Raw genomic sequence first — 26534 nt, forward strand, 5'->3', positions numbered from 1 at the left:
ATGCAGGTTACTTCAAGAGTGATATGTGTGGACATTACGGGAATATTTTGTGCTGTTGATGACTAGCACCAGGGCTCGCAAAATCGCTAGCCCGACGTCCCGGGGCCATTGTGTTTCCCAGTCGGGTTACCAAAATGCATAACCGGCCTGCCCGACGGGCTATCTGAAATAGTGTAATCAAATTGCTCCCTTTAATCACATTATTGACTAGTTATTTTAAGGAAAAATATGACCGCGCAAGTTTGAGATAGACTTGACTAGGGCTGGGCGGTATATCGAGTTTGTACAATATATCGATATTTTTTTCCCCCACGATATTGAATGAGGCAATACCGTTTTTCGATACAGTAGTTTGATACGAGCACATCTGAAAAATAGTGGAGTACGCAGTGTGAGCTCCTGCAGTGAAAGAACAGTACAATTTGTCCTAAACATGACACAAGCTTATAAAGCGCTTCAAAATAACTGGTAAGATAGTTAACAAGTTTAAAGCAGCTTGCCCTGTCAGATGCTCGGACAGATAGCCTACTGTTAGTGACTGAAAGATAAATACTGGCGCTGTTTAATGCGTTTGAGACGTGGTGCTTTCTTCAGTGCTTAACTTACATTTCACAGGTATATTCTCCATCTGTAAATGTTCAAACAAATCAAACAAATATGTCCATTTCACTATCAGGAGAGGACGAGCTTCTGCAAATGAATCTCCACTAAAATTCAAGCTTCCGTGAATGAGCGTCGCCGCGCGCATGCGCGCCAAACAGACGAGCACAATAGAACAGTAGCGCAATAGTTCTGACTAAAATACATATTACTAAAATATTTGTTGTTGGAGACAATAAATGTGTCATATGTGGAATTTTAAACCTAAAAGTTTATTTTTATGAAAGTGACCATTATAATGGGTTAATCAAATGCAGGCTAATATAATTAGTTTGTGCTTTTGTTTTTATTTTCATTTTTAGTTTAGCCTTTAGTCATTTTTAAAAACAAAAGCATTATTTTTGTTTTTAGTTTGTAATGTTACAAAGTTAGAATGTAATGTGATTTTAACCACCTTTTTGTACATAATATATTGCATAGCCTACATTACATTCCCTATTTGTTTCCATATCCTTCAGTATCAACATTGTTTGGATATCATTGAGCAGGATGTGAAATAACTTTTTTTTTAAATAAATACATTTTCTTTATCCAAATAGAAAAACGTAGAAAATTCCGAGATATATATCGTATATCGCCATTTAACCAAAAAATACCGAGATATGATTTTTTGGCCATATCGCCCAGCCCTAGACTTGACCATCATGTATTCTGCTATAAACAGCATAAAATAAGTAGAGCACCATTTACTTGCCTCAAAAAAGTCTGTTGTTGTTATTATTATTATTATTTATTGCTACACTTCAATATGTGAATTATTCCATTATAAAATTAACACTTTTAGCGTTGTCAGACTTTAAAACAACGGAGCTGCAGACAGTTTTTGATTGATGTTTTGACTCCTAACCAATTTTCTACTTAAAATTTGTTTTTTTTATTTGGGCTAGTAAAAATCATTTTGGGCTACCAAAATCTGTAGAGTGCCTGCCCGAAGGGCTACCAGCGATTTTGTAATTTTGCGAGCCCTGAGCACAGTTGAGTGGTTTTCTATAAATGAAGTATACCACCACTGACTCATTGTGTGTGGCACTAACACAAAAAGATCTGACATAATACGCACATGGCATGTCTGTGGCATGGATTAATTAATGTTATGTATATCCAACATAGATTGTGATTGTATTGTTGACTGCTGTTTTCTCTGCAGTCCGGTGTCTCCAGTAGTTCCACTTTGAAGAGCTCCCTTTCCACTGTATGTAACTATGCCAGTTTATGTCTTTTCTCCATTGAGTGTCAGTTGTTCAGCATTTAAGTGTTTTATAGTTCTCCTGTTTGACTAATACAAGGGGAGACGGCAAGATCTAGATCTTCGTTCATTCCAGCATTCTCTTATGAGATCATAACTGTGTATATCTATGACTAGATATTTTAGGGTTGCATGATTAATCAAAATAAAACTAAAATCGTGATTAGGTTTAGTCTTAGTGACTTAGTGCAATTATCAAACGGCAAAGGCTGTGATTTATTTAAGTAAATATATGCTCTGCATGTTTCAGAGTGAAGAGCGGCGCTGTGTCCTTTTACATGCTCGCAGCTTATGATCTGTGTTTTCAGTGTCTCAGAGCGGCTCTGTTTGCAGTAAATACTCCTCCACAGTCAACACAAACTCATTTCTGCACCTGCTCTGAGTTTGGGTCACTTTTAACGTACATTTGGGAACGCAATGTGCCAACCACTTCCTAAACTTGTAATGAGAATCGCTTATAAAACACCTGTTGTCAACAAAAGATAAGCTTTAGGAGCTCCCTGCGATTTTCTGCCAAAATAAAAACTTGATGGATTCATGTGTAAAAAGTGATAAAAATTAGGCAGCCATAAATATTACATTACATTTTAATTTTTTCACTTAGCAGATGATTTTATCCAAAGACACTTACAAAAGTGCTACCAATACAAAGTATTAAACATAAGAAATAGTGAAAAAACTGAAGAATTTTTATTTATTTTTAATAATATTAGTTTTGTTCTTTTACAGTTGTACTTTATAATAAAATTATTATAATACTATTTTTCTTGAATGCTCATTTTTTTTATTTTACAGTGAAATACAGATATATTTCTTATGTTACTTTTTTTATTGAATAATCATAATAAAAAAATTATATTTTTAACCATTTTGTTTGGCCTAATTGCACAGCCTTACAAACAAGCACTGTAAACCTATAGCTTTTTTTTAAAATCACAATCATAATTTTTATCAGAAAAGTTAGGCTTTTCCTCCAAAATTGTGCAGCCCTTCTAGGTTCTGTTGCTTCTAAAATTAATTCTGTTAATAAGAATTCTACACATTTGTGCTCTTTCCTTCCAGAGCTCTGTATATAATGATCTTCACAAAAAATATGTTGGCAGTAGCTCCAAAAAGGACCTTCTGGTTAGTGCTGTTCAACATCCTGAACTCAAGTGCTGCTTCATTCTTCATGCATCATCTTTAACATCTTCATCCTGGTTAATAGCATGATATTTGAGAATAATGACTACTATGTCAGATATCTGTGTTCATTCTGCCATTGCTTTACACCACTTCCTTAGACTGGATTGTATCATGACCAAAGAAACTACACCAGCTTAAAGAACTCCAAACCTCCTCCCTCTACCGTCTCTACCTATACGCCACGGGTTTGTCCGCTTCCTTTCTGCACGTTTATTACTCACATTGCAAATCTTTTGTAGGAAACATCTTTGAGTCCTCCTGGAAAGTTCCTACTTGCTAATTACGATATGATATAATCTACGTAGTTCATATCTCTTGTCTAGTCAATGTCTTTATTCCAGTATTGGTTGTTCCTTCAGTTTTATAAGCTAGTCTGGCACCATCTGTGTGATTCAGTGGTTTAGCAGAGATATCTGACAGCTGTTGATTGTTTGACCTTCACAGGCTCCGTCCAGCAGCAGTTCTGCAGGTCTGACGCGCAGCAGTAGTGTGGTCAGTCTGATTTTTAGCACATCTGCCATGTGATCGGATGTGATAAAACCTCACTGATCACATGCAAGCAACTGTGATGTTTTATAAGCCTCTCTGTCATCTGTTCATTTAAAAATTGTGAGATCTGTTTTGACAGGCCTCCATATGTGATGATGGTCTGTATAGTTCATATGGTTCAAGAGCTGTAAGTGATGCCATAGTATATATTTTAAAATAACAATCATGTCATATATCCCTGGAGCAGCGTCAGCTCAGTGGTCAGTGTTTTCCCCCGCAGCCCTCTGAATGCAGCTGGTATTCTTCTGGTGCCAGCTCTACCCGTAGTAGCCCTGTGGTGAGCGTCACATGTGCCTTGAGCTGCAGCATGTCGCACAGCAGCTGATCATGTTGATTCTGAAACGCCAGTGTGTGTTTTACTTTATTATACACTTTTTGAAAATAGATGTTCTTTCTTGTCTAACTCCAGGTATTGAACTTTGTGTGTGTAACTCATCCTGCATTTGTATGTGCTACAAACATGAATGATACCTGGCATGTTAAGGAAAGGTGTGCCATACATTTTTTCTTTTTTTTAAGCAATTGAACATAAGGTTTATAAAATAAAATAAACCTTCACAGACCTACACTGAAGCAGGGACCGAGCTATACACTACTGTTCAATAGTTTATGGTTGGTAAGATTTTTTTTCATGTTTTTGAAAGCAGTCTCTTCTGCTCACCAAGGCAGCATTTATTTGATCAAGATACAGTAAAAAAAAAACAGTACAATTGTGAAATATTGTTACTGCTTAAAATAACTTTTTTCTATTTAAAAAAAAAAGTATCTTATTCCTGTGATGGGAAGCTGTATCATTTCATTCTTCAGTGTTTCTTCGGAAATCATTCTAATATTCTCATTTTGCTGTTCAAGACACATTTCTTATTATTATCAATGTTGAAAACAGTTGTGCTTCCTAATATGTTTGTTGAAACCATGATATATTTTTTATCAGGATTCTTATATAAATAGAAAGTTCAGAACAACATTTATTTGAAATAGAAATATTTTGTAACATTATAAATGTCTTTACTGTCACTTTTGATCAATTTAACACGTTCTTGCTAAAAAGTAGTAATTTCTTTCAACAACAACAAAAATCTTACAGACTCAAAACTTTTGAACGAACGACAGACTTCCGAGGTGAACTTTTTTTCATTTGGCCACCAAGCAACCACCCAGGTCACCTTAGCAACTGCATAGCAACACACAAAAAAGATACAGAACACCTTACCAACAGCAGAGGAACACCCTGACAACCATACCCACATAGTAACACTACAAATTTGATTATGTGCCTCTATTCCATGAGGCCACAGGAGCTGAGAAGCTGTCGAATTCTAAATTTTAGTGAGGGAAATGTAAGACAAATGTCTGTTTTCAAGTGAAAGTACTTGTAAGTATCCAGAAATGTGTCCCTTGTGATTCAATTGTTTAACAACAACTGAGTGAATTGTTTGTTGTTGTTGTTGGCTTGGTCAAAGAACATCCTGGTCAAAGGTTAAAACCATCATGGTGGATATAGTATGTCCAGAAATGTTTTCAAATAAGTTCTTTGTTGCATTCAAAGCATCATCTGAAAGTATGAAAATGTGGATGCATCCGTTGTGTCTTGACAGTTTGTTCTCTGAAGTTGGGACAGGAATGCAGCTGGTGTCTTTGTTACTCACTGCCTAAACATCTTAGACTGCAATGACATTGTTTAATGACTTGTCACTAATACAACGGAGTGCTATTAAAAGATTGACTTTTTCCTTGAAATGGTTGCAAGTTCTGCTTAAGTCATGACATATGGTTGTTGGTTTTATTTCCTGTGCCAATGTTCTTTTCTGCTCTGTAATCACCCTTTTTTAAACTTGTAGTCATCCTCTGATGACGATTCTGTCAGCACTGTGTCCCAAAGTCGACGTGGGAGAAGGGATAGTGTGGTGAGCCAGAATAAAAAAAAAACTGTTTGCAATGCAACAACATATTGTTTTCATTAAAACAATAATATATCAAAAACAACTTATTTCTTTAGGTTGACCATTGCTACTTATTTTTTTCCTTTATGTTTCTCATGTTCTTGTCTGTCTGTGTAGTTGTCTGATTTCTCGGATATCTCTGAGACGGCTGCTGATTATTTCAGCCGCTCTAATCGCAGGGGCAGCATTGTCTCTGATCTTGATGATCTGAGTATCCCAGACCTGGATAGTGTGAGTCAATACATGCATGAAGTATTAACCGGTGTGACCACTTCACTAAAGACCACTGGATGGTAACTTATAGGGATAGGTTATTTGTTAAAGTTTATTTACTTTGCATGGCTTAATACTCTGTGAAAGTTGCAGTAAATTTGACTGGACGACTGCTTTATTTGTTTTATTCAACGACCACTTTTAGGAAGGTATCAAATGAAGTTGAATTTGTTCAATTTTCACTTACATGTATTATTCCGACAATAAGTAAATCAGCTATGGACTGCCTTGATCATAACACCGAAAATCGTTCCTGTTTAAATACACCTAACCATTACCACTGTTGTGTGTGTATCTGTAACTTGTCAGCATTTGGTTTTATAGCAGATTTTTGGTAAAGTCTGGCCAGAGCACTGCCTCTGGATGTCGCTGGTTAAATTCGTATGTGCCATGCATGACATGTGCCCAAATCAGTTATTGGAACTGCTGCAAGTAGAATCCCACTAACTAAGGCAAAACCCTGTTAATAGCCATTCAAATTACGTCAAGTATGTATTTCGAATAGTTTCAATGTGAGTAATGGTACCGTCTTCTTTTTCAGCTCGATGAGAAATGTGACAAGCAGTTTACAGACGTCTTCAGTCGGGTAAGAGGAAGAAAGATCATTTTCCACTTCCCATTGTAGCCTGGCATTTGAGCCATAATTAAGACCCTAGTTAATTTTACTCTTCTCATTAGGGTAAAGTTCATCTGTATTTGGTCAATATTTCCAGATTGGGAGCTAGAGCGGGTTTAAGGGATTTATGTAATTGGTGTTGTCATAACTGATTTAAATGCACTAGTGTTCAAAAGTCAGTAAGAATTTTTTTTTAAAGAAATTAATACTTTTAATTAGCAAAGATGCATTAAATTAATCAAAAGTGTCAGTAAAGATACATTCACATACATTATATTTATACATTTATAATGTTTCAAATAAATGCTGTTCTTTTGAACTTTCAGTTAATCAAAGAATCCTAAAAAATGATAAATCCGTATTAATGATAAATGATTCATAAGTTAATAATTAAAAAAGTAACCCTTATAATAAGAAATGTTTCATGAGCAGAAAAATTGCATATTAGAATGATTTCTGAAGGATGATGTGACATGAAGACTGAGTAATGATGATGAAATATTCACAGAAATTAATTAGATTTTGAAATATTTTCAAATAGAAAACATTTGTTTTAAATTGTACTACTTTTTCACAATATTACTGTTTTTACTGTATTTTTGATCGAATAAATGCAGTCTTCATGAGTATAAGAGACTTCTTTCAATAAAAAAATACTAACTTTTAAATACTAAATACTACTGTACTTTTTGGTTAGGCGTTATACACAATTAATTCCTCTAAATATCAATCAATAAAACTCTTGGTAATATACAGCTGCCTCAAAAAGTATTTGCAAACTTGAGTCACACTGAAAAATGCATGAATTTCATTGCATTTGATGATAAAATATCCAACCAATTTGCATCTGAAAACAAATGTCACATCTTTATTTCTGCAAATAAATGTAACCAACAGGTGTTAAGGTTGTTGAATCAGCTTTTAATTCATTATTGATGGGTGCTCTCGTGTCCTGCAGCCATCCTCTCGATGTGCCACCCCGGCGCTCTCCGCAGCGGCCCTGGCATCTCTGGGAGGAAGCACTTCTAGAAGGGGCAGCGGAGAAGCTGGAAGTGTCATTATGGATGCAGAGGCTTCTCTCAGCGAATTAAGGGTAATTATGTTGTTTATCTGCATATGTTGTTGCAGTCAGCTAGTTTACAGATCTAACAGAAACTCTCTGTAATATGGATTTCTCTGGGATTTTTTTTTTTTTTAAATAGGATGAATCTACCTGCCTTTGAACATATTTTGGCTAAGCATAGAGCATCATACTTTCCTATTGAATGCATTTGATCTCATAGAATCAACTTGTTCATTTCCCAGCATTACTTGGTTTTATTTGTGTCTGTGTTAATCTTTTCCTTTCTTTCCTCTTTGTGTTTGAATGCCTTTGGGAAGCTCTTTCCCTTTCTGTGTTTGTAAAAATGTACAATCAGAGGTCACCGCTCTGACCTTCAGTGAATGCCAAACCTTTCCCATGATTCATTCATCCATCTCAACAGGACATCTATGATCTAAAGGACCAGATTCAGGATGTAGAGGGCCGATACATGCAGGGTCTTAAAGAGCTGAAGGTAGAGGGTCCTGAGCTCAACGCATGCCTTTCCTCATCCTCCACTAACACACCAGACACTTTGCACTCTTTAGTCTGAAAGCATGAGCCTTGCATGGGTCTTTTAATCACTACATTAGCTCTTTACAGTCACGTTTAGCCCACAGTCTTGTTGCCTGAAGAGGCAATTGCGCCTAAGTCACATGGAAGTCTTCTGCCTCACTCCAAACTACTGTTAAAGAAGATGGAGGACGACGCAGACACACCTTTACTCTGGATGTTTCAGCTGTAGCTGTGTGAAGAATTTTTAGTGTTTGTCCCGTTCACATTTTGGAAGCTGTAGATATTTAAAGCATTAAATATCCTGATACTAGTAAGACCCTGTGAAGGAACCTTACATGAACAAGTGTTAATGCAGGGAAGGATTTAATTTTATCTATTGAGACGTGATTGAATTTTCGGAAGTTGCCATTACTGTATATATAATACTGTTCAAAGGTTTAGGGTCAGTAAGATTTTTTTTGAAAGAATTAATACTTTCATTCAGCAAGGTTGCTTTTAATTGGTCAAAAGTGACAGTAAAGACATAATGTTACAAATGATTTCTATTTCAAATAAATGCGTTTTTTTATGTTTTTTCGTTTACTTTCAATGCATCCGTTTTTTCTACAAAAATTTTAGGCAGCACAAATTTTGATAAATAAGAAATATTTTTAAGCATCAAGTCAGCATATCCAAAGTATTTCTGAAGAATCATGTGACACTAAAGACTGGAGTAGTGATGCTGAAAATTCAGCTTTGTCGTCACAGGAATAAATAATGTTATTTTAAATTGTATTGATATTTCACAATATTACTGTTTTACTGTATTTTTGAATTAATAAATGCAGCCTTGGTGAATATAAGAAACCTCTTTCTAAAACACTAAAAATCTTATCAACCTCAACCTTTGATCGGTAATGAACCTCAATTGGACAGGTGATTGGAGCAAAGGAGCTGAAGAGGAGGAGCAAGTTATTACCATTTTAGAAATAGTTACAAAGACGTGCCTTTAAAATAATTCACAGTAAGTCCAGGAATGTCCGTTTAGTAAAAGGGCCTTGACTTTAGAAAAAGGTTGTTGTTTTTTCAATTTTATGTTTAGCATTGAGTTGTATTACACTTTTACTTCTTCAATTTTTACCTGCACTTCACATTTTTATCTAATCTTCAGTGCAGTGATCAGAGTCTGCTTTGTTTATTTGCCTATCATTAAGTTTTGTAGTGGTTTTTCAGTACTTCCCAGCACTTTTGTGTTAAGGATTTTGCCTCCCTTTCATCAGGAATCTCTGTCAGAAGTGGAGGAGAAGTACAAGAAAGCCATGGTATCCAACGCTCAGCTGGACAACGAAAAGGGAAACCTTATTTACCAAGTGGACACACTCAAAGATTTTTTAGAGGAGATGGAAGAGCAAATGTCAGAGCTGCGCAGGGAAACAGAGGAGAAATCAAAGGTACTTATACTAAATTGGTCATTTCTAGAAAATTGTTGCTTAATAAAACTCTCTTTATTAATGTGGCAATAATTAATCAGGCAAAAAAGCATTGTATGGTCCAGCTGTGTTTATTGCCAATGCACAGACCAATGTGTGTAAATATATTATTATATAATATATTTTATATATATTTCTGTGTGTATATACTGTATATACACACATTTTTATACATATATAGTGTGTGTGTGTGTGTGTGTGTGTGTGTGTGTGTGTGTGTGTGTGTGTGTATATAAATATGTATAAATATATGTGACAGAAATATATATATATATATATATATATATATATACTGTATATATATACTGTATGTAATATATATATCAGAATCAGAAAGAGCTTTATTGCCAAGTGTGCTGGCACACACAAGGAATTTTCATTGGTACTGAAGCTTCCAGTGCACATATACAAATACAGATACAAGAAACGTAGTAATACAAATTCTACAAATAAAATTATATATATTTTTTTTTAAATATGAAAATACTATAAAAATATACGGTCACAGTTGAGCTTTTTTCTGTCTTTTATATATATATATATATATATACACACACACATACTATGTAAATACATACTTTTATGTTAGATGCAATTAATCGTGATCAATCGATTTTACAGCTGTGTTGAACCCTAAACACAAGCTTTGGCAGATTATGTGTGAATGTATTTTTTTCTTTTCTTCTTTTGATTGACAGGAGCTAGAGCGACAGAAGCATACATGTTCAGTCCTACAGCACAAACAAGAGGAGCTGAAGGAGGGCATTCGTCAGCGAGATGAGCTCATCGAGGTAGAGACCAGAACAGAAATGGTTTATCGACCATAAATTCAGTTAAAAACATCAAAAACAAACAAAAAAAGAGTCTGCATTAGACTAAGTGTTTTAAAGCTTTTGCAGGGTAATCAAGTTGTAGATGATTTGGAATATTTTTGAGGGAAATTGTTGTTCTTTATGTTCTTCATTGATGAAATAGGATGGTTTAGTTTCTCTATATCATTCACTCTTCTCCATTGAAGTCCTCCTGTTTTCTTCCTTCATACGTTCCGCCTCATTGCTGCTTCGTAGTGTCTGTTTTGAATCTGTCTTTTTTCTTCCTCTGCTTTATTAAACCCAACTCCAGGAGAACCAGAAATTTCAGCAAAAACTAGATACCCTCACAAGAGAGGTGTTTGACCTGCAGGAAACTGTTAACTGGAAGGACAAAAAAATTGCGGTATGACGGTTTAGGAGATACTGTTTGGATTGATTCTGAAAAGGCTGATCAAATTTTATATATACTGTATGTGTGTATATACTGTATATACACAATGTATATATATATATATATATATATATATATATATACATGTATATATAATGATTTATGAACAGTGTATGTACGCTTAAGTTTACACAAATTGATTGGCTGTTTCAATAGTTGTAAATGCATGGTGCTGCCCTCTGCTGGTATCCCATGAGCCTCAGCTGTTTACACCAGAATTGTTGGGTACCACACAGTAGAGTTGAAAACTGTTTAAGGAACATAATGCATGAACATTGATTACATCCAGACTTGCGTGTTTGAAGAAGGTTTGTTTTACTTCTAATATACTCACTCCTGCATGAAATCCAGGAATTGCTGAAGATGATTGGAAGAAAAGCACGAGCAACACTATATAGATAGACTAATAACCTCACTTCTTCACTTACTGTACTGTACATCTGTCAGCATGGTCTATTTTCATCCTACCATCTGTGACTAAAGCTAGGGCTGGGCAATATATGGAACATTTGTGATGGGTTAATCAATGTCACTTTTTTTACATTTACATCAATTCAGTTAGCAGACGCTTTTATCCAAAGACTTACAATTGAGGAATACAACAAGCGATTCATCTTAAGGAGGTAATTACACAAGAAGTGGCAGCAATACAAAGTTTCAAATAGGGATGCCCATTAACTGGTTAATTGAAAATAAGAATTTTTACCAATTAATACTATCATTTAAACGGTTTTAAAAATAAATGTGAGATATTTTAAGACGTTTGCTGCATGGTTAAAAAATATCCTACACGTATAAAATTGCGTTTTTGAGAGAGAGAAAAAAAGCAGACCAATCGCGTTTGTCGAATTTAATTTCATCACATTCAGAAATAATGTAAAATAACGGTAAATTAAAAGAAACGTTTAAAAACACCATAAACATAGCTATAGGCTATTTTAGTTCCACTCACTCCACAACAAATCCTTTAAATTGAACAGTATTCAGAACAGAACAAGGAAAAATAAAAGTAGCTATATAAACATCAATCCAAAATGAAAGTAAAACTGAAACAGAATCATATATATATATATATATATATTAAAGCTATATCGCCCAGTCCTAACTGAAGGTGGTGTTCATTGCGTGTTTGCTGCTGTCTCTACTGTTTTCTTCACTCCTCTCTCTTTTCCTGCCCTGTGCGTGGCCAGGCGTTAGAGAGACAGAAAGAATACTTTGGTTGCATTAGGAATGAGAGAGATGAGCTCAGGGATGAGCTGGCTGACCTCAAGGGGAAAAGCCGAATGGAAGAGGTACGTCCTTTAAGTGGTCCTGCACGGGAAGCTTGACATCAGCACTGTATAATAACAATAAACAGATCGTTTGAATGGAAAGTATTTGGCTTGTTGTGCTCGTCGCCTTTTATTTGGTTTGTATCTGTTTGATCTGCATTTCTTAGGACACTTTTTTGTGTGAGTTAAATAGTCAGTTTTAATTATTTTTAGCTATTTTATCTGTAATTTCTGGCCACCTTGGATCCCCCCCCCCCCCCCCCCCCCCCCCACCCCCTCTGAGCTTGTCACAGTACACTATGGGATTGCTTTCTATATAAAGGACGGATGCAGTTTTTATTAGAAACATAAGGTATCCTATAAATAATCGTCATTATGCAACAATCGTACTGGCCAGTGCCAATTAAAAACGGCTTTTATACATCATGCTCTTATACTTTTCCTGCTCTCACAGAAACATGGGCTGGTCATCATACCCGAGGACATGCCCAACGGAGACGTCAGCCACGAGTCCCCTACCTCAGGCATCACCGTGGTAAAACAAGAGGTAGCGCAGATGCTTGAGTCAGCAGGAGACGGACCTTTGGGTGAGTATCCGAATACACTGTCAAGCATATTTGTATTGGTTTGAAGCAATGGCATGATAAAGCTTAATTCCTGTCTTCATACTCCAGATGTAAGACTACGAAAGCTTGCGGATGAAAAGGATGAACTTTTGTCCCAGGTATGATTGTACATGAAATGATTTCAATGGGATTATTGGCATAGATGAGTTGAAGTAACACATCTTTGCTCCTTTAGATCAGAAAACTGAAGATGCAACTGGAGGAAGAAAGGCAAAAACACTCAAAGATCGACAGTGTTTACACAGAAGGAGAGCGAATGGAGAACGGCACTGACCTGCATTTCATCGAGATGCAAAGTACGACCTCTGAAACGCTACACACACACAAACACACACTCAAGTCTGAATTAACACCTTCACATGTACCTTTAATTATAATGTTTAATTTATATAGCGCCTTTCCCAAGCTCAAGGACGCTTCACCGTAACAGTAAAGAACAAGCAACAGTTTAAATGTAAATGGATATAATAGACATTTGCCCAGTCCATACAGCAAGATGAGCGATTGCAGTTGCATATCGCATTGCATTTGGAATACAAATACACAGAAACAAAAAACACAATTTACAGACAGCATGGAAGGTGGACAGTTGAAGTAAAGATGCAAAAGACTGATGGTACCCAAGTTAACCTTATGACCGTAATACAGAGTTATGAAAAATAAATATGAAAAAAAACACCATTTACATGCTTTAACATCGTTTGTTCCTTGTAGGGGATGCCAATAGACAGATAAGTGAATACAAATTCAAGCTCTCAAAGGCTGAACAGGAAATGGCCACGATGGAACAAAATGTGAGTTTGTAATCAGAACCAAATAATTTTCAAAAATGTATTAATCAGTAAAATTATTTTAATCATATGACAAATATTGTCACTTTATTTACAATTTTTTTTTTTTGTTAATAACTTGTTAAAATAAAAAAAATAAAAAATTAGTATAACTTGTAATTTTCTGTATGTCTTGCAGGTAAACCGACTTGAAGGACAGGTGTCCAGATATAAAAATTCAGCAGATAATGCAGAAAAGATAGAAGATGAACTGAAAGCAGAGAAAAGAAAACTTCAGAGGGAGGTATGAACCCATCTGCTGTTCAAACATCTCTGCTACTGATATAGACACATGTGACACATTCAGGGTTCTCACAGTTGTAACCTGGGGAAAAAATTGTTCCTGACATGCAAATCTCAAATCCAAGCATAGAGAACAGCAAACTCTGTCATATTAGCAGTCACACTCAAGAGTTAACCTCACGCATCTCTTTTCCATTTGTAGCTGCGTACTGCCCTGGATAAGATCGAAGAAATGGAAATGACCAACAACCATCTTGTAAAGCGGCTGGAGAAGATGAAAGCGAACAGAAATGCTCTTCTATCCCAGCAGTGAAGAGAGACTCTCCAACACCTTTCAGTTGGTCACCAAAAAAAGAAATCTGCTGGCCCTTTACCTTGTTTCCTTGCTTCTCGTGGTAAAATACAGATTTACACATTACTAAGGCAACACGGTCAGGAAGGGAACATCTAAACCTTTGTGCTTTCTTATCTGAACCCGAGAATATTGTTGGTTTGGTTGTTTTTAAAGGCTTCATACATCATGGTAGCTGATGAGGTTTCATTGCTTGGTCTGGGTGCTTTCTCCCCCTCCTCTTATCTAAGTTGAATGAGTATAAAAGCGCTTTTTAAACTGTAAATCGACACGACCGCAGGGCCCTCGACGTCCATGTAAATGCTTACACAGCGATGTGCCTTCACAGGGGGGGCGAGGGTTATATGCATTATAACACTATACAGGAAAACGTATTTCTACCGGTACAGAAAACTTTAATGTGTTTAATAAAGGGTACAGCCATGAGTTGAACGGTATAGAAAATCAATCATGTCTGCTATGGTTTCAATTAAGTGTTTTTGTTTTTCCAAGTATTTAAAATATTTCTTGAAAATAAATGTGTAAATGAATGCAGTATGAATGGGTGGGTGATTCATGAATTGTGATCGTTTGCAGGGCACATTGACTTTAGTTAGGTTTTTTGAAGTGCTTTGTCACAATGGACTACATCAGTTTTACACTAAATGCTACGATTTTAACTCCCAGATAGAGACCGAAGTTTCTACTGTGACATTTGGAGATTTCAGATTCATGTACCAATGCCACTCAATGCCTTTCACCACGCTGTTGTATTCAGGTTTGGTGCAACTTTTTAATCACACTAGAAACAAATTGTCTGACACTTCACGAACACAGTGATTTTGACTAAAGCAACTGCAAAGTATACTGTAAATAAATGACACGATTTACAAACTGACTTCTCTTTCAGTAAATATTTTTTGACTTTTTAAAGGTGGCATTTTTACACCTTGGAATTGCAGTATGTTTGAAATGGCCTAACTTAACAGCATTTGGCTCAATCAATGGTCACATGTGTTCAAAAACTCAACATGCAATGATAAACATTTCAAACAGCACTTTATGACCTCATGTTTTAATTGTTTGAGAATGTTAAAGGTAGGTTAGGCAATTTTCAGAGGCTAGCAATAGCAAGCTAGCTTTCAAAGCATAAGATCCCATCCCACCCTCCCTTCAGAGCGTCTCCAAAGCCACGCCTCCTTCAAAACACATGAACGTGTGCAGCAGGGAGCAAAGAAAAGCATCACGAGACGGCGTTAAACTACCTTGTGTCTCAAAGCACATTAAGTTACAATAATAATTAACATAAACAACTTAGAGCACTGACCTGTACCACCTGACTGTTGCAGAATCATTTCGCTGTTGATAGGGTCATGATGAACCACTCCCGGGTACAATGTCACGGGATACCATCTCTTACAAATGATGGCATGAACGCAGCATAAGCTCATTGTTTTGGATCAGGAGGAACTGTAAAAGGTGGCTGCTGTTTCGGTGCTCTGTGACTGAGGTCTGTCTCTGACTCTTAGTATGAAACCCGTTGATGACTATGATGTCTGCGTGAGCAGGTGCGTGGAGATATGGAAATGCATACGTTCACAGGCAGGTAGGACATCGTATCATTGCATCGGACCGAATTCAATGATTGGATGGAAATGTTATGGTCCGAAGCCCTCCACAGATGATATATATACATACACACATATATACCGCTTAACTTAGTGATTGCTATCAGGATGTGAAGAGACTTTCAAACAGCATAAAAAATGTTTCTGTAACAAATCACCTACCCTGCCTTTAATTTTTGCCATTCAATTTGGTGCCGTTAATGGTGCAAAAATGACATACTTCTCCTTTGAACATGATTTTGTGAATTGTTGTTGATATCCGTTTCATATTTTTGCTTTATCCAATTAACTTTGGATAAAAGAATCTGCCAAATGCATAAATGTGTAATGTGACTTGAACGAGAAGTGCATTATGGAATAAGACTGTTTACACTTTCAAAGACAGTTCAGGCAGTTCACAATAATAAAAACCATTGTTTAATATATCAAAATACAATCTTTTTTTATTCATCTGCAGTACAAATGTCTATAAATCCTTGTTTTAATGTAATCTGGTCATCTGAAATAATGTGGCAGACAATGTGTATTGTGGTCTTAGCTGACCAGCAAAAGCAGTCATTTCTGATAATTGAAACTATTACACAGAACAACAAAGTGCAGAACTTCAGCATCTTTCAAACACTTTGTAGAGTTCAGGCAGGCTGGCGATCTGGAGAACGCTGCCATCTTCACTGAAGTGTTTCGGGGGACTGAAGAGAGATCGGAGAGCTTTGAAAAGCACATGCTCCACCTTCCACTGCCAGCTCATCTCTGCATCCTACAAACAACAAACATCAAGTCATCTCTTCTATTACTCAAAAATCATTGACATAAACCACAAAAAAACGGAACGCATCAAGTTCAGAATAGCATGTTATTAATTTTCTCTTACAGTTTGTTACTACCCACAATGTCATTTTTGCATGTAACACGAGCATTACCTGTGGCTCTTCTGCATCTGGCTCCAGTGTGTAGCGTTTCCTAATGGAATAGAAGTGACTGCATTCTATGCTGAAGTCACGGAAACAATCCTTCTCTCGATCCCAGTTCACCTGCATTATCCATCAGTTATTTAGTTGCATCTGTTTTTTTATTGTAATGTCTATTTCATGTACAGACCCTAATAAACTACAGTTCTACAAAAATGCTGACCTCAGTGGCTAAACGCAGAATGAACATCGGAAGTCCCTCCATGGCAGGAGTGTAATTATCAAGCAGCATTGGCAGACCAGTCAGGTTCCCTTCCTGTAAAGAAATGCAAGAGCTCTTAACAGTTATGAAACACCATAATGTTGATTTCGATTAGTATCTTGTCTCATATTGCTGTTGCCGACCTTTTGTGAAAGCTATAAGCCACTGGAGTCTGCATTACAGTACGGGAGTCGTATATAGGAAAACGCGAGGTTAAATAAACACTCGCAGTCTCTTGAGCTTCATTTATTTAATAATTTGATTATATGTGTAGAATGTGTCACTCACTCCATCTATTTCCAAGGAAAAGTACTCTTCCAGCATTTCGGTTTTCTGCTTAAGGAAATCCACAATATACTGGGCCAGTCCTTCTTTTGATCCGTCCTCATCCGTCCATCCGCTCTCCTCTGAATCCAGAGCCAACATGGCCAAATCATAGAGCGGAACTGGATTCTGAGAAACAACTTTAGTTTTAATCTGTCAAATGCAACCATTAGTAAACAGACAATTTTTTATTAAAAATGTATAAAAAATTGTTATTACTTTAAATAGCATGTATAACAAAAATAAAATGAATGCAATAACACACCGACAATCGAAGGACTCCAAAGTTGCCAAAATCGTAGATCAAAATTTGATAAAACAGCTTCTGACTGTAGAAAACCAGAGAGAAATGTATGTTTGTCAAGAAATATATTATAAACATTACTCAAAATAATGGAAACTGTATGTATAAAAATACCATTGTTTATGAAAGTACAGTCATGAATGAACTTATGTCAGTAATTGATCTGTTTGTAACCTGAGTTTGGTTGTATTGAGCAGGTAGAGTTTAGTCAGGTGCTGCACTAGAGTCCACTGAGGACTGACTGAACCCACAAACGAGTGTTTCTGAAGCAGCTCCTGTAAACCTGTGGAGGACAAAACATTCTGAGTGCTGTTCAACTACATAATATCGGACAGTTTTTGATCAATTTACAACCATCGGCATATCGTCTATAGCATGAAAAATGCTGATATAACAAACTGACAGTTTATTAATTAACTGCCATGAAGGCACAGATCTTGTCTGTTGCATAATCCAAGATTAATCCATAATCGAATATTCCTGCTGCGCTGCTGTCTGCGTTTTAATGTTAATCAAACAACAAAAGAAAAAAAAAATAGCTCACTAGTCTTGACTAACTTTTGTACCTTTCATATGGATTAATATGCATTTCATTTATACAGTGAAATTGTAATTGAAATTGTTATACTTTACTGCTCTCCCATTGGAAGTTGGGACGGGACACACTGAATGGCCTTTCCATTGAATTAACTAACACAAACATTTCAGTCTGTTCTATTTCCTAAAGCGGATAGAGTTTGACCTTTGTGAGTTTGCTGCTCAATATCCTCCCGAAGCTCCGTAATGCTGGTCAGTTTAATGACGCGTCTCCTGGGAAGAGAGGCGGCCGTCAAATCGTCCTTCACCTCCTCAACATGAGGCCTTTTCCTGAAAGACGAAACAGACGACAGGATGATCCTCTGATTCCAACCATTAGGCCACAACTGCCTACTAGAACTAGTAAAAGCTCTCAGAAACAGCCTGTTTTCTGCATTTCACCTCAGTGGTGCTTCCTCAGGAGGAGGCTGAACGTCTGTCTGTAGATCTTCTGCGGCGCATGGCTCCAGATCATCAGCAGCGTTCAGAAGCTCAGAGTCGTCCGGCTCAGCAGCTTTATCTGGCCTGCACTGAGAGCCTGACGGCTGGAGAAACGCATCCAGCTTCTGGGCTTTGCAGTCAGTGCGGACCATCTGATGGGCGTACACGTGCTCCTGGGAGTCTGCTGAAGAAGAGGCTTTGGCCACGCTGGCGGACCCCGAGAGTCCCGGAAGCAGAGTCTAAGGATCACGCAAATCCGTCAAGTGTTGGTCAAATTGGACAGTATAAAAAATGTGCATCCTGTAATTGAAGGTTCACCTGTGTGAAGTATGTGCGTGAGGAGTTAGAGCCGAGCAGTTTACTCTCGATGTGTTTCTGAATGCTTTCGGTGATGCTGTCCTCGTGTAGGAAGTGCACCTCGTGCTTGGTGGGGTGAACGTTCACATCAATGTTCTGAGGAGCAATCTCTAAACTTCACAATGAGCAATTATCAAGTATTAGTGAAACATTTACAGATTTGTTTTAAAGCAGGACTCAGGTTATATTCAAATATTCTGTGTGACTTACACTATCCTTTAATAGTTTGGGATATATATATATATATTTTCAAATGTAATTTATTCCTGTGATGCAAAGTTGAATTTTCAGCATCATTACTCCAGTCTACAGTGTCACATGATCCTTCAGAAACCATTCGGATATTGTGATTTACTGCTCAAGAAACATTTCTTATTATTATCAACGTTAATATTTTTGTGGAAACAATTTTTTCAGGAATATTTAATGAATAGAAAGTTTAGAAGAACAGCATTTATTTTAAATTGAATTTTTTGTAACATTATATATGTTTTACTGTCATTTTTGATCAATTTAATCTATCTTTGCTAAATAAAAGTATTAATTTCTTTCTCTTTTTTTAAAAATCTTATGGACCCCAAACATTTGAATACTCTCATCAAGTGCTATGATTTACCTAAGATAAAGAAAAGGATGAGTGTTTTTGGGAAGATAAGCAGTGTATACAGTCTCAATAGCTTTCTTCAAGGCACTAGACTCCACCAAGCGATCTAGAAGACGACAAAGTCAGAATTATGAAGGTCTTGTATTCAAATGATATCACATATTGCATTTAAAAACTGAGATAGAAACAAACTCATAAGACATACGGTTGATAAAAAGGATAAGAATGCATTTCTTGACAGAGTAGTTGGCATTGGAGATGTAGCCCTTCATTTTAAAAGCAAGTTTCTGATCCTCACACTCAACTTCAATCAGCTCCCTGAAACACACACATAAATGCTTTACACCATGATTTACCATCAAACTAATGTTTCCTTTAGTTTAAATGAGGTTCAAATGTTTATAATCCAGGAAAATGGTCAAATAAAAGTACCTGCTAACAGCTACACCAAACACCACACGAATGTTGTCCAGCACAGAGGCGTTCAGTAGGGTCTTCACATCTGCAACCATCTCGCCTTGCTAGACACAGGGAAAAATCTTATTTTTCTGAAAGTGTACTCTTCAGTGTTATTTTAGTATCATTATTATGCTTTTATAGTATATATTCATTATTTAGTTACTATATTTTTTTATATATTGTCCATTTTCATTTCTATTTCAAGTTTAAATTTTTGTAATTTTTGTTGGTGTTTTCAAATGTCTATTTTTTTATACATTTTTATTTTAGTTTTAGTAATTTTAGTTCTTAGTGTGTTAGTACAACTTGAAATAAACAAAAGTTAGAAAAGTTGTAGTTTGCCTATAATTAATTTTATTTCAGGTAATGTTTATTTCAATTAAAGTAAATGTATGTATATAACAACACAATAAGAAATGAGCATTTCACCTTCTTGACAGCAAAACTTTTCCCAGAGTTGTGAATGGCGTATCTGTATGACAGGAAATACATACAGGTTGGCATGGACAGTTATTCAGGATGTCGCAGCAGAACAGAAACCTTCTAGATCTCATGAACACACCTGCTCACAACCTCAATGATTCTAGAGTATTCCTCACTGGGGCTCTTCAGGGCTTTCCGTCGGGTGGACACATTATAGAACAGATCCTCTACCTAGAGGCGGAAAAAATGGAGGAAATGATTAACTGTGGAATAGTGGGAATAAAGAAAGTGTAAAAAAGTTCTTGCTGTCAGGTAAACCTACAGAAATCAACGTCCCCTGGTTTCCAGCGCAGGGTTTGGGTGGAGATTTCAGCTTCCCATCACAGTAATTAGCCCTGTTAACAAAACCAGAGTACCACTTTATAAAAGAAAAGAATACATCATTAATAAAATAATTGAGCTGCAGTGTATTTACACTACATTCTGTGTGTCTGGTTAAATCTATAAAATTATAAAGGCTGTGTCCGAAATCGCATACTCTCTTGAGTAGGTGCTGATTTTGAATAAGTAATTACTTCACAACCGCTAAAAAAGTATGTTCTATATAGTATGAATCTAATCTGGACGTACTACATTCGCCATGTTGTCATTATCATGTGACCTACCAGCGTCGGTTACATCACTTCACTTCCATTCATAAGTCCTCTCCTGTGGCCTCATGGGATAGTAAAGTGTCCATCGTATGCACACTTCAGAATCTTGCTAAGAGAAGTAGGTCATCCGGGTTATTTTTTGCCTGCTGTTCTATGAGTACTGTGATTTCGGGCATACTTCTTTCGTCACATACTGTATTTCTCCTACTATATAGTAGGGAAGTATGTGATTTCGGATGCAGCCATAATTGTACAATGATATAATATATAGAGCTTGTGTAGCCCGCCCCTTTTCAGTGCTGCGCTCACTGTGTTCTGTCTTTCGGTTTGCATTTCCACAGCATGAAGGTAAGATCTTACGGATTTATGAATGAACGGCTCGTTTTAAAATCTTCCCAGTCTACTGGCATTCATTATGACATCCGCTTCACACATTACAATGCTCATGATAACCTTCATTAACTCTACATGAAGTAAATCCACTTCACCAGCTGATTACTTTTCAACAGCAATGCCATAGAAACATACAAAGCTACTGCAAAAAAAAACGGAAGTTCAAAGAAAATATTCTAAACACGCTGGGTGCTTGTTTCTCTGGCACATAAGGTCTATAAAAAAAAAGAAAAATTACCTGTAGGCACATTTTGCATCAGCTGTTTTTGTGGTGATTGTGACATGTGCTACATGACTTATACTGGCAAGAGCCTATCAAAAAGAGAGAGCTGATTTAGCCAAGTTGATCAGTAAACAACACACAGCGATCAGCTGAAGTGAGGCATACTGTACCTCCCCTCTGAATCCATATGTTGCAATTGATGCCAAGTCCTCAAAAGACTGAAGCTTGCTGGTCGTAAAACGCTCACAAACTATTTCCATATCATCTTTCTGTGAAGCATAAAAATGCAAAAAGCTCCAAACAAGAAATTTGGCATTTCACAAATGTCTATCGATGTGTGCAGTGTAAAAATAAGTGGCTTACCCTGATGCCACTGCCATTGTCCTGAATGAGGATGAGCTTCAGTCCACCTTCTTTCACTGTTATCTGGATATTTGTGGCCTTTGCATCCAAACTAAGGAGTCAAAACAAATATTAGTGTCTCATATTGTCACATGAGGTTGACATATTAGGGTCATTTTGCCAAACAGGTGCCATTTTTGTTCCTGAATAGATTTTGATAAACATGAGCATTTGTTAGTGATATATAAAGTGTAACCAGTTGTTAGTCATCAGTCGTTCCAGACAATAATGTATAACAAGTTGACACCAGTCATAAATAATCAATAAAGTTTAATCAAGCATTTGAGACTACATTTGTTTTTAGTCAGTAACGTTACTTATTATTAGAGATAAACCTAAGTGACACCAGATAGTAGACATAAATTGTTAAAATGTCATAAGGTAGAAGTTATTATAGTGATCAATAAATGTGTCACCAGTTCTCCATCATCTCCTTGATGGCATTGGCAGGCCGCTGGATAATCTCTCCTGCTGCGATGCGGTTCACTACAGTCTCGTCGAGTCTGCGGATTACTCCCGCCATGATCAACTCGCACTCATTTACTAAATTATAAACAAACACAGTCACATGAACTGTCACTCATTCACTACAGAAAATATAAGCTAATACAAAAGCACGTGAATGTTTGTTTACGTCGTGTACGCACGAGACCCGCAGAACTTCAGGCGCGAATGACGAGCGCCCGCCTCCCGAGTGTTGTGATTGGCTGGTGGAAGAACTATATCCGCCAACGTCATGCCTAACGTTTTTTTATTATTATTATTTTATATTGATTATTGAACTTTCAAAATGACAGAATTCAACAGCAAGTTCTTGACACATTTCGAACATTTTGTAAGTATAAATTGAAACACAGCAATAATTTAAATAATAAGAAACAAAAACGTAAAATTAAGGGCATCACAGACAAACGTAAAATTAATTTGGGAGAGATACAGTTCTTTGGCCTTTTCGATTTTTGAAAAACTACAGAACTGGGTCATTGACCAAATGGCAGGGTCTTTTGTAAGATTGTAACAATGAAGGAGTGGAGGACGACACAGTGAGTGTGTAGGCTACTGGTATTCCCTACAGCTACAAGTATAGTAATACCAGTAAATTTTGACTTTCTCGGGACATTTTTTAGGTCCCCACGAGGAAAAAAGCTTATAAATCACACATAACGATGTTTATTGGAAATCTAAAAATGTAGAAAGTTGTCTGTGATCATTATGTCTATGGAGTGTGTGTGTGTGTGTGTGTGTGTGTGTGTGTGTGTGTGTGTGTGTGTGTGTGTGTGTCCATGCAGAGAAGATGCTGATACCTCCATCCATACCACATGTGTGCTGTCATTTTATAAGAGGTCTGCTGATGTGCACAATGAATCTCTTGTGTCCCCAAAAATATTTGGATTCTTAGATATCATCAGATTTAGTTATGAATCCAAAGTAAAGCGTCTGTGTTTGTTCGTTTATCAGTTCTTTTATTTATCTTGCATAATGAAGGAAATATGGGTTTTAGTCTCTCGTGAATATATTTAAGGGCCTTTAAAGCAATAGTTGTGTTCCTGAAGTACTTCAACACAGCCACCAGATGGCAGAAGACAAGAGTGCTTGTGTAATACTTTCCTCGTTAAAGGAGGAAGCTCTGATTCATGGATCAAGATGACCCAATTCAAAAATAATTCTACTGTCAGGCTCTTTAATCAATGAGTCATAGACCACAATGCAAGCATTTATCTTGTCTAATATCTTTTTTAATTATCTGTTTGAAGAATAAGGCATTGTATGTTTTTTAATATAAGGAGGCATATAGTTGCAAAAAGTGATGTCCGGCCTATAGGAAAACTGACATCTTCACCCTTTTTTCAAATATTATTAAAAATCTGTTTAAGATTTTTGTAAGCATATTGCGTAGTTATTCTTTGAATCAATTGTTTTATTTGTGATAACACAATTAAACATACCAAATTGTGCAGACATATTTTTTGACTATTTCAGATATTTAATATCTTTAGAGATCCAATGAAATATTAATAACTGATTATGTTGTCGTCAATGTATGTCAGTGAGCTTTTTGTTTTTTATGCATTTTTTTGCATAGTAAATTAACACTGTAATTGTATTTTTTGCATTTTTTGCCAGATAATTTTGGCAGATAAATACCTTAACCAAATTTAGTATTTTGTTCTTCCTTCACATTTAAAAGGTTTTTAAAAAATGTAAATATTTTCCTGATACATCCCCTCCGGACATCACTTTCGGCCACTACTGTACTGTGTTAAAAGTAGCCTAAACGTTTTGTTGGTTCTTATAACATTTACTTTTAAGTAGCAAGCATAAATTTGAAAAATGATTCATTCATTCAATGCATCATTTACTAATCGTCATGTCATTCCAAACTCACATGACTTGCATTCCTCTGTGGAACATACAGTAAATATATTTTAAAGGCTTTTTGATCTATTTTTATATAATGGAAGTTAACAAGTACTAGAGCTCACAAGCTCCAAAATTACGAAAAAGCATCATAAAAGAAGCCATGTGATAGTTGGGACAAACAGACCAAGATTGAATACATAAAATATACCTTTTCCACAGAAGAAAGAACAACGTGAAGGTAAGATTATTGTTTTTGGGTGAGCTATCCCTTTAAATATGTAGTCTCTTCATTGTCCTTACGTCAATTACAGAGATCAGTTCCTGAGAAATGGATAAAGAGCTACACATCCAGTGTTTCCACCCTTCATCTGGTTCTGAAACTCTGGTTGAGCTCCACAGTCTTTCTGTGGTTGGACAAATATGTCTTTTCTCGCTTGCTTGCTTGCTTGCTTGCATGTCAGTATGTGAGGAATTTTGTTTCTTTGTTCTTTCATATTTTGAAAGCAAATTAAAGTAACCTGAAACCAGCTTCCTTCCCCTCTGGGTTGAGCTGTAAATCTTTCTACTTAAGCATCATGTTTGCTGTATGTATGCTGGACTGAATTCAGCAGCACACTGAATCATTTTACAGGCCTGTTGAATGAACAGGTCTGATCAACACTAAACAAGAAATTATTTGCACAACATTTCCTGTCAGGTCTCTCTCACATGATTTCTTGAAAGCTCAACCTGCAAACTAGATTTTCTGCTCACGTCTGTTTCCGCAAGGACTAAACTATAGCCTACATTTTTTTTTTGTAACTTGGAGCATTTTATCAAATCTCTGAACTGGCTCCCCAAATGAGTTGCAGAAAATCAGTTATAAATCAATACCTACCTCATATTTTCCCGTTTCCATGACAATTTGTATTGTGTCCCAAGTAGTTCAGTTGCAACCAGCTCATATTCAGTCAACACTTGTTTAGACTATTCATACATGCATATTTCTATAACCGGTGCTTCAAGCAACCTGGATTTGTGTACACACGGTATGAAGATTGATGAAGCCGTATAACCTGAGAAGGGGAATGCCGTGTCACATGCCGTTCTCGTCTGTCAATCTGTGTCTCTCTGCTTTCACCCTTTTATAGGAAACTTCTATTGAGGTTTGTGTAACCTATGTATATGTGTAGTATTCATGGGTAAAGTGGGACACTTTCTGGTAATTTGTCACTTGAATTATTTTAAAAGTTGTTATATGGCTTAGCCCTTCACACAGTACCGTTCTGCTAAAGAGCTAAAGAGGGAAATACAGAGGGAAAAAGAGGAAATATACAAAAACCTGAGCGTCCCACCTACCTTTATTCACCTGTACACCACATGCACAAACTCTACATGTACCTGGGAGATAAAGAGATGAGATAGAAGTATATTCAATGATCTTTACACAAGTGTTATTTTATGTGAAATGTGACAGACGCATGCATCTGGGTTGTGTTTCCTTTCACACTGTTTGAAAACGTAATTGTCAGATTCAATGTTTTAACATTTAATCTGTTAATTCAATTGCAAAAATGTCATTTGGCCATCATGACCCCCAGGTTTTCCTCCTGAGACCCAGCCTAGAATTTTGTCCTCTGTAGAAGACATTATATTTTAGCAAATTTCTCTGAGACTATAATGTCACAGTACTGTTTAATATACGGTACTGGATGTAAGGAGTACATTCAGGGCTTTTCAGAGATATCAAATGCAGTGTGTAAAGTGTTTTTAGTAAATCTAATTAGTTACTGTCCTTCGGTTTTTTTTTTGGCTTTTACTAGCAACTTTTACTCTTTACTTGACTATATTTTTGGGCAAGTAAATGGACTCTTTACTCCAATACATTTGTGATAAATAATGCAATTACTTATATGGCACCTAACTTTTTCTGCAGCAGTGTATTTAAAAAAAAAAGTATCATCTACAAGGCATTGAACGTACTGTACTATTTTGTGTGTTTTGTACTCACCTAATCTTGTCAACAAGGCTACTTTGCATGAATTCGAGTGAATTAGCAGGTAGTGAATTACTTAGGCCAGTGCAACCGGTGTGACCACAGCAAGCCCCACGGCGAACGGACCGAGGACCATTTA

At 36.5% G+C, this 26534-nt stretch overlaps 2 protein-coding genes across 23 annotated transcripts in view; one reads left to right on the forward strand and one right to left on the reverse strand.

Annotated features, from left to right (window-relative positions):
• Positions 1-16161, forward strand: part of lrrfip2 (leucine rich repeat (in FLII) interacting protein 2) — a 34031-nt gene extending 17870 nt beyond the window's left edge. For 4 of the 19 annotated variants that reach the window (XM_077196912.1, XM_077196909.1, XM_077196911.1 and 1 more), the window contains 21 exons: positions 1808-1852; positions 2969-3031; positions 3190-3276; positions 3536-3583; positions 3720-3767; positions 3861-3917; positions 5482-5547; positions 5701-5814; positions 6398-6442; positions 7431-7565; positions 7957-8028; positions 9329-9499; positions 10237-10329; positions 10661-10753; positions 11992-12093; positions 12527-12659; positions 12747-12796; positions 12874-12994; positions 13413-13492; positions 13668-13772; positions 13974-16161. In XM_077196912.1, coding sequence (XP_077053027.1) covers positions 1808-1852; positions 2969-3031; positions 3190-3276; positions 3536-3583; positions 3720-3767; positions 3861-3917; positions 5482-5547; positions 5701-5814; positions 6398-6442; positions 7431-7565; positions 7957-8028; positions 9329-9499; positions 10237-10329; positions 10661-10753; positions 11992-12093; positions 12527-12659; positions 12747-12796; positions 12874-12994; positions 13413-13492; positions 13668-13772; positions 13974-14084 — 1839 coding nt within the window. In that variant the 3' untranslated portion in view covers positions 14085-16161. The remainder of the gene's footprint in view (positions 1-1807; positions 1853-2968; positions 3032-3189; positions 3277-3535; positions 3584-3719; positions 3768-3860; positions 3918-5481; positions 5548-5700; positions 5815-6397; positions 6443-7430; positions 7566-7956; positions 8029-9328; positions 9500-10236; positions 10330-10660; positions 10754-11991; positions 12094-12526; positions 12660-12746; positions 12797-12873; positions 12995-13412; positions 13493-13667; positions 13773-13973) is intronic. The other 15 variants (XM_077196929.1, XM_077196927.1, XM_077196926.1 and 12 more) reach the window with 9 other exon arrangements.
• Positions 16147-22763, reverse strand: mlh1 (mutL homolog 1, colon cancer, nonpolyposis type 2 (E. coli)). Of its 4 annotated transcripts, none has more exons than XM_077196932.1 (20): positions 22694-22763; positions 22476-22602; positions 22021-22111; positions 21828-21926; positions 21673-21746; positions 20711-20783; positions 20528-20619; positions 20395-20437; positions 19939-20027; positions 19712-19824; positions 19519-19612; positions 18864-19017; positions 18507-18784; positions 18271-18395; positions 17703-17811; positions 17490-17553; positions 17189-17353; positions 16862-16954; positions 16651-16761; positions 16147-16487 (listed from the first exon to the last, which is right to left on the reverse strand). In XM_077196932.1, the coding sequence occupies exons 2-20, from the start codon at positions 22580-22582 to the stop codon at positions 16335-16337; spliced, it is 2127 nt and encodes a 708-aa protein (XP_077053047.1). In that variant the 5' UTR covers positions 22583-22602; positions 22694-22763; the 3' UTR covers positions 16147-16334. The 4 variants fall into 4 exon arrangements, with proteins under 4 accessions (XP_077053047.1, XP_077053050.1, XP_077053049.1 ...); XM_077196935.1 differs by having other exon boundaries at positions 22707-22751; XM_077196934.1 differs by having other exon boundaries at positions 20528-20615; positions 20707-20783; positions 22707-22749.
• Positions 22764-26534: the final 3771 nt, after the last annotated feature.

Source organism: Siphateles boraxobius, unplaced genomic scaffold, assembly GCF_051911475.1.
Source record: "Siphateles boraxobius isolate OS27281-9 unplaced genomic scaffold, OSU_SipBor_1 37, whole genome shotgun sequence".
Classification (NCBI taxonomy): Eukaryota; Metazoa; Chordata; class Actinopteri; order Cypriniformes; family Leuciscidae; genus Siphateles; species Siphateles boraxobius.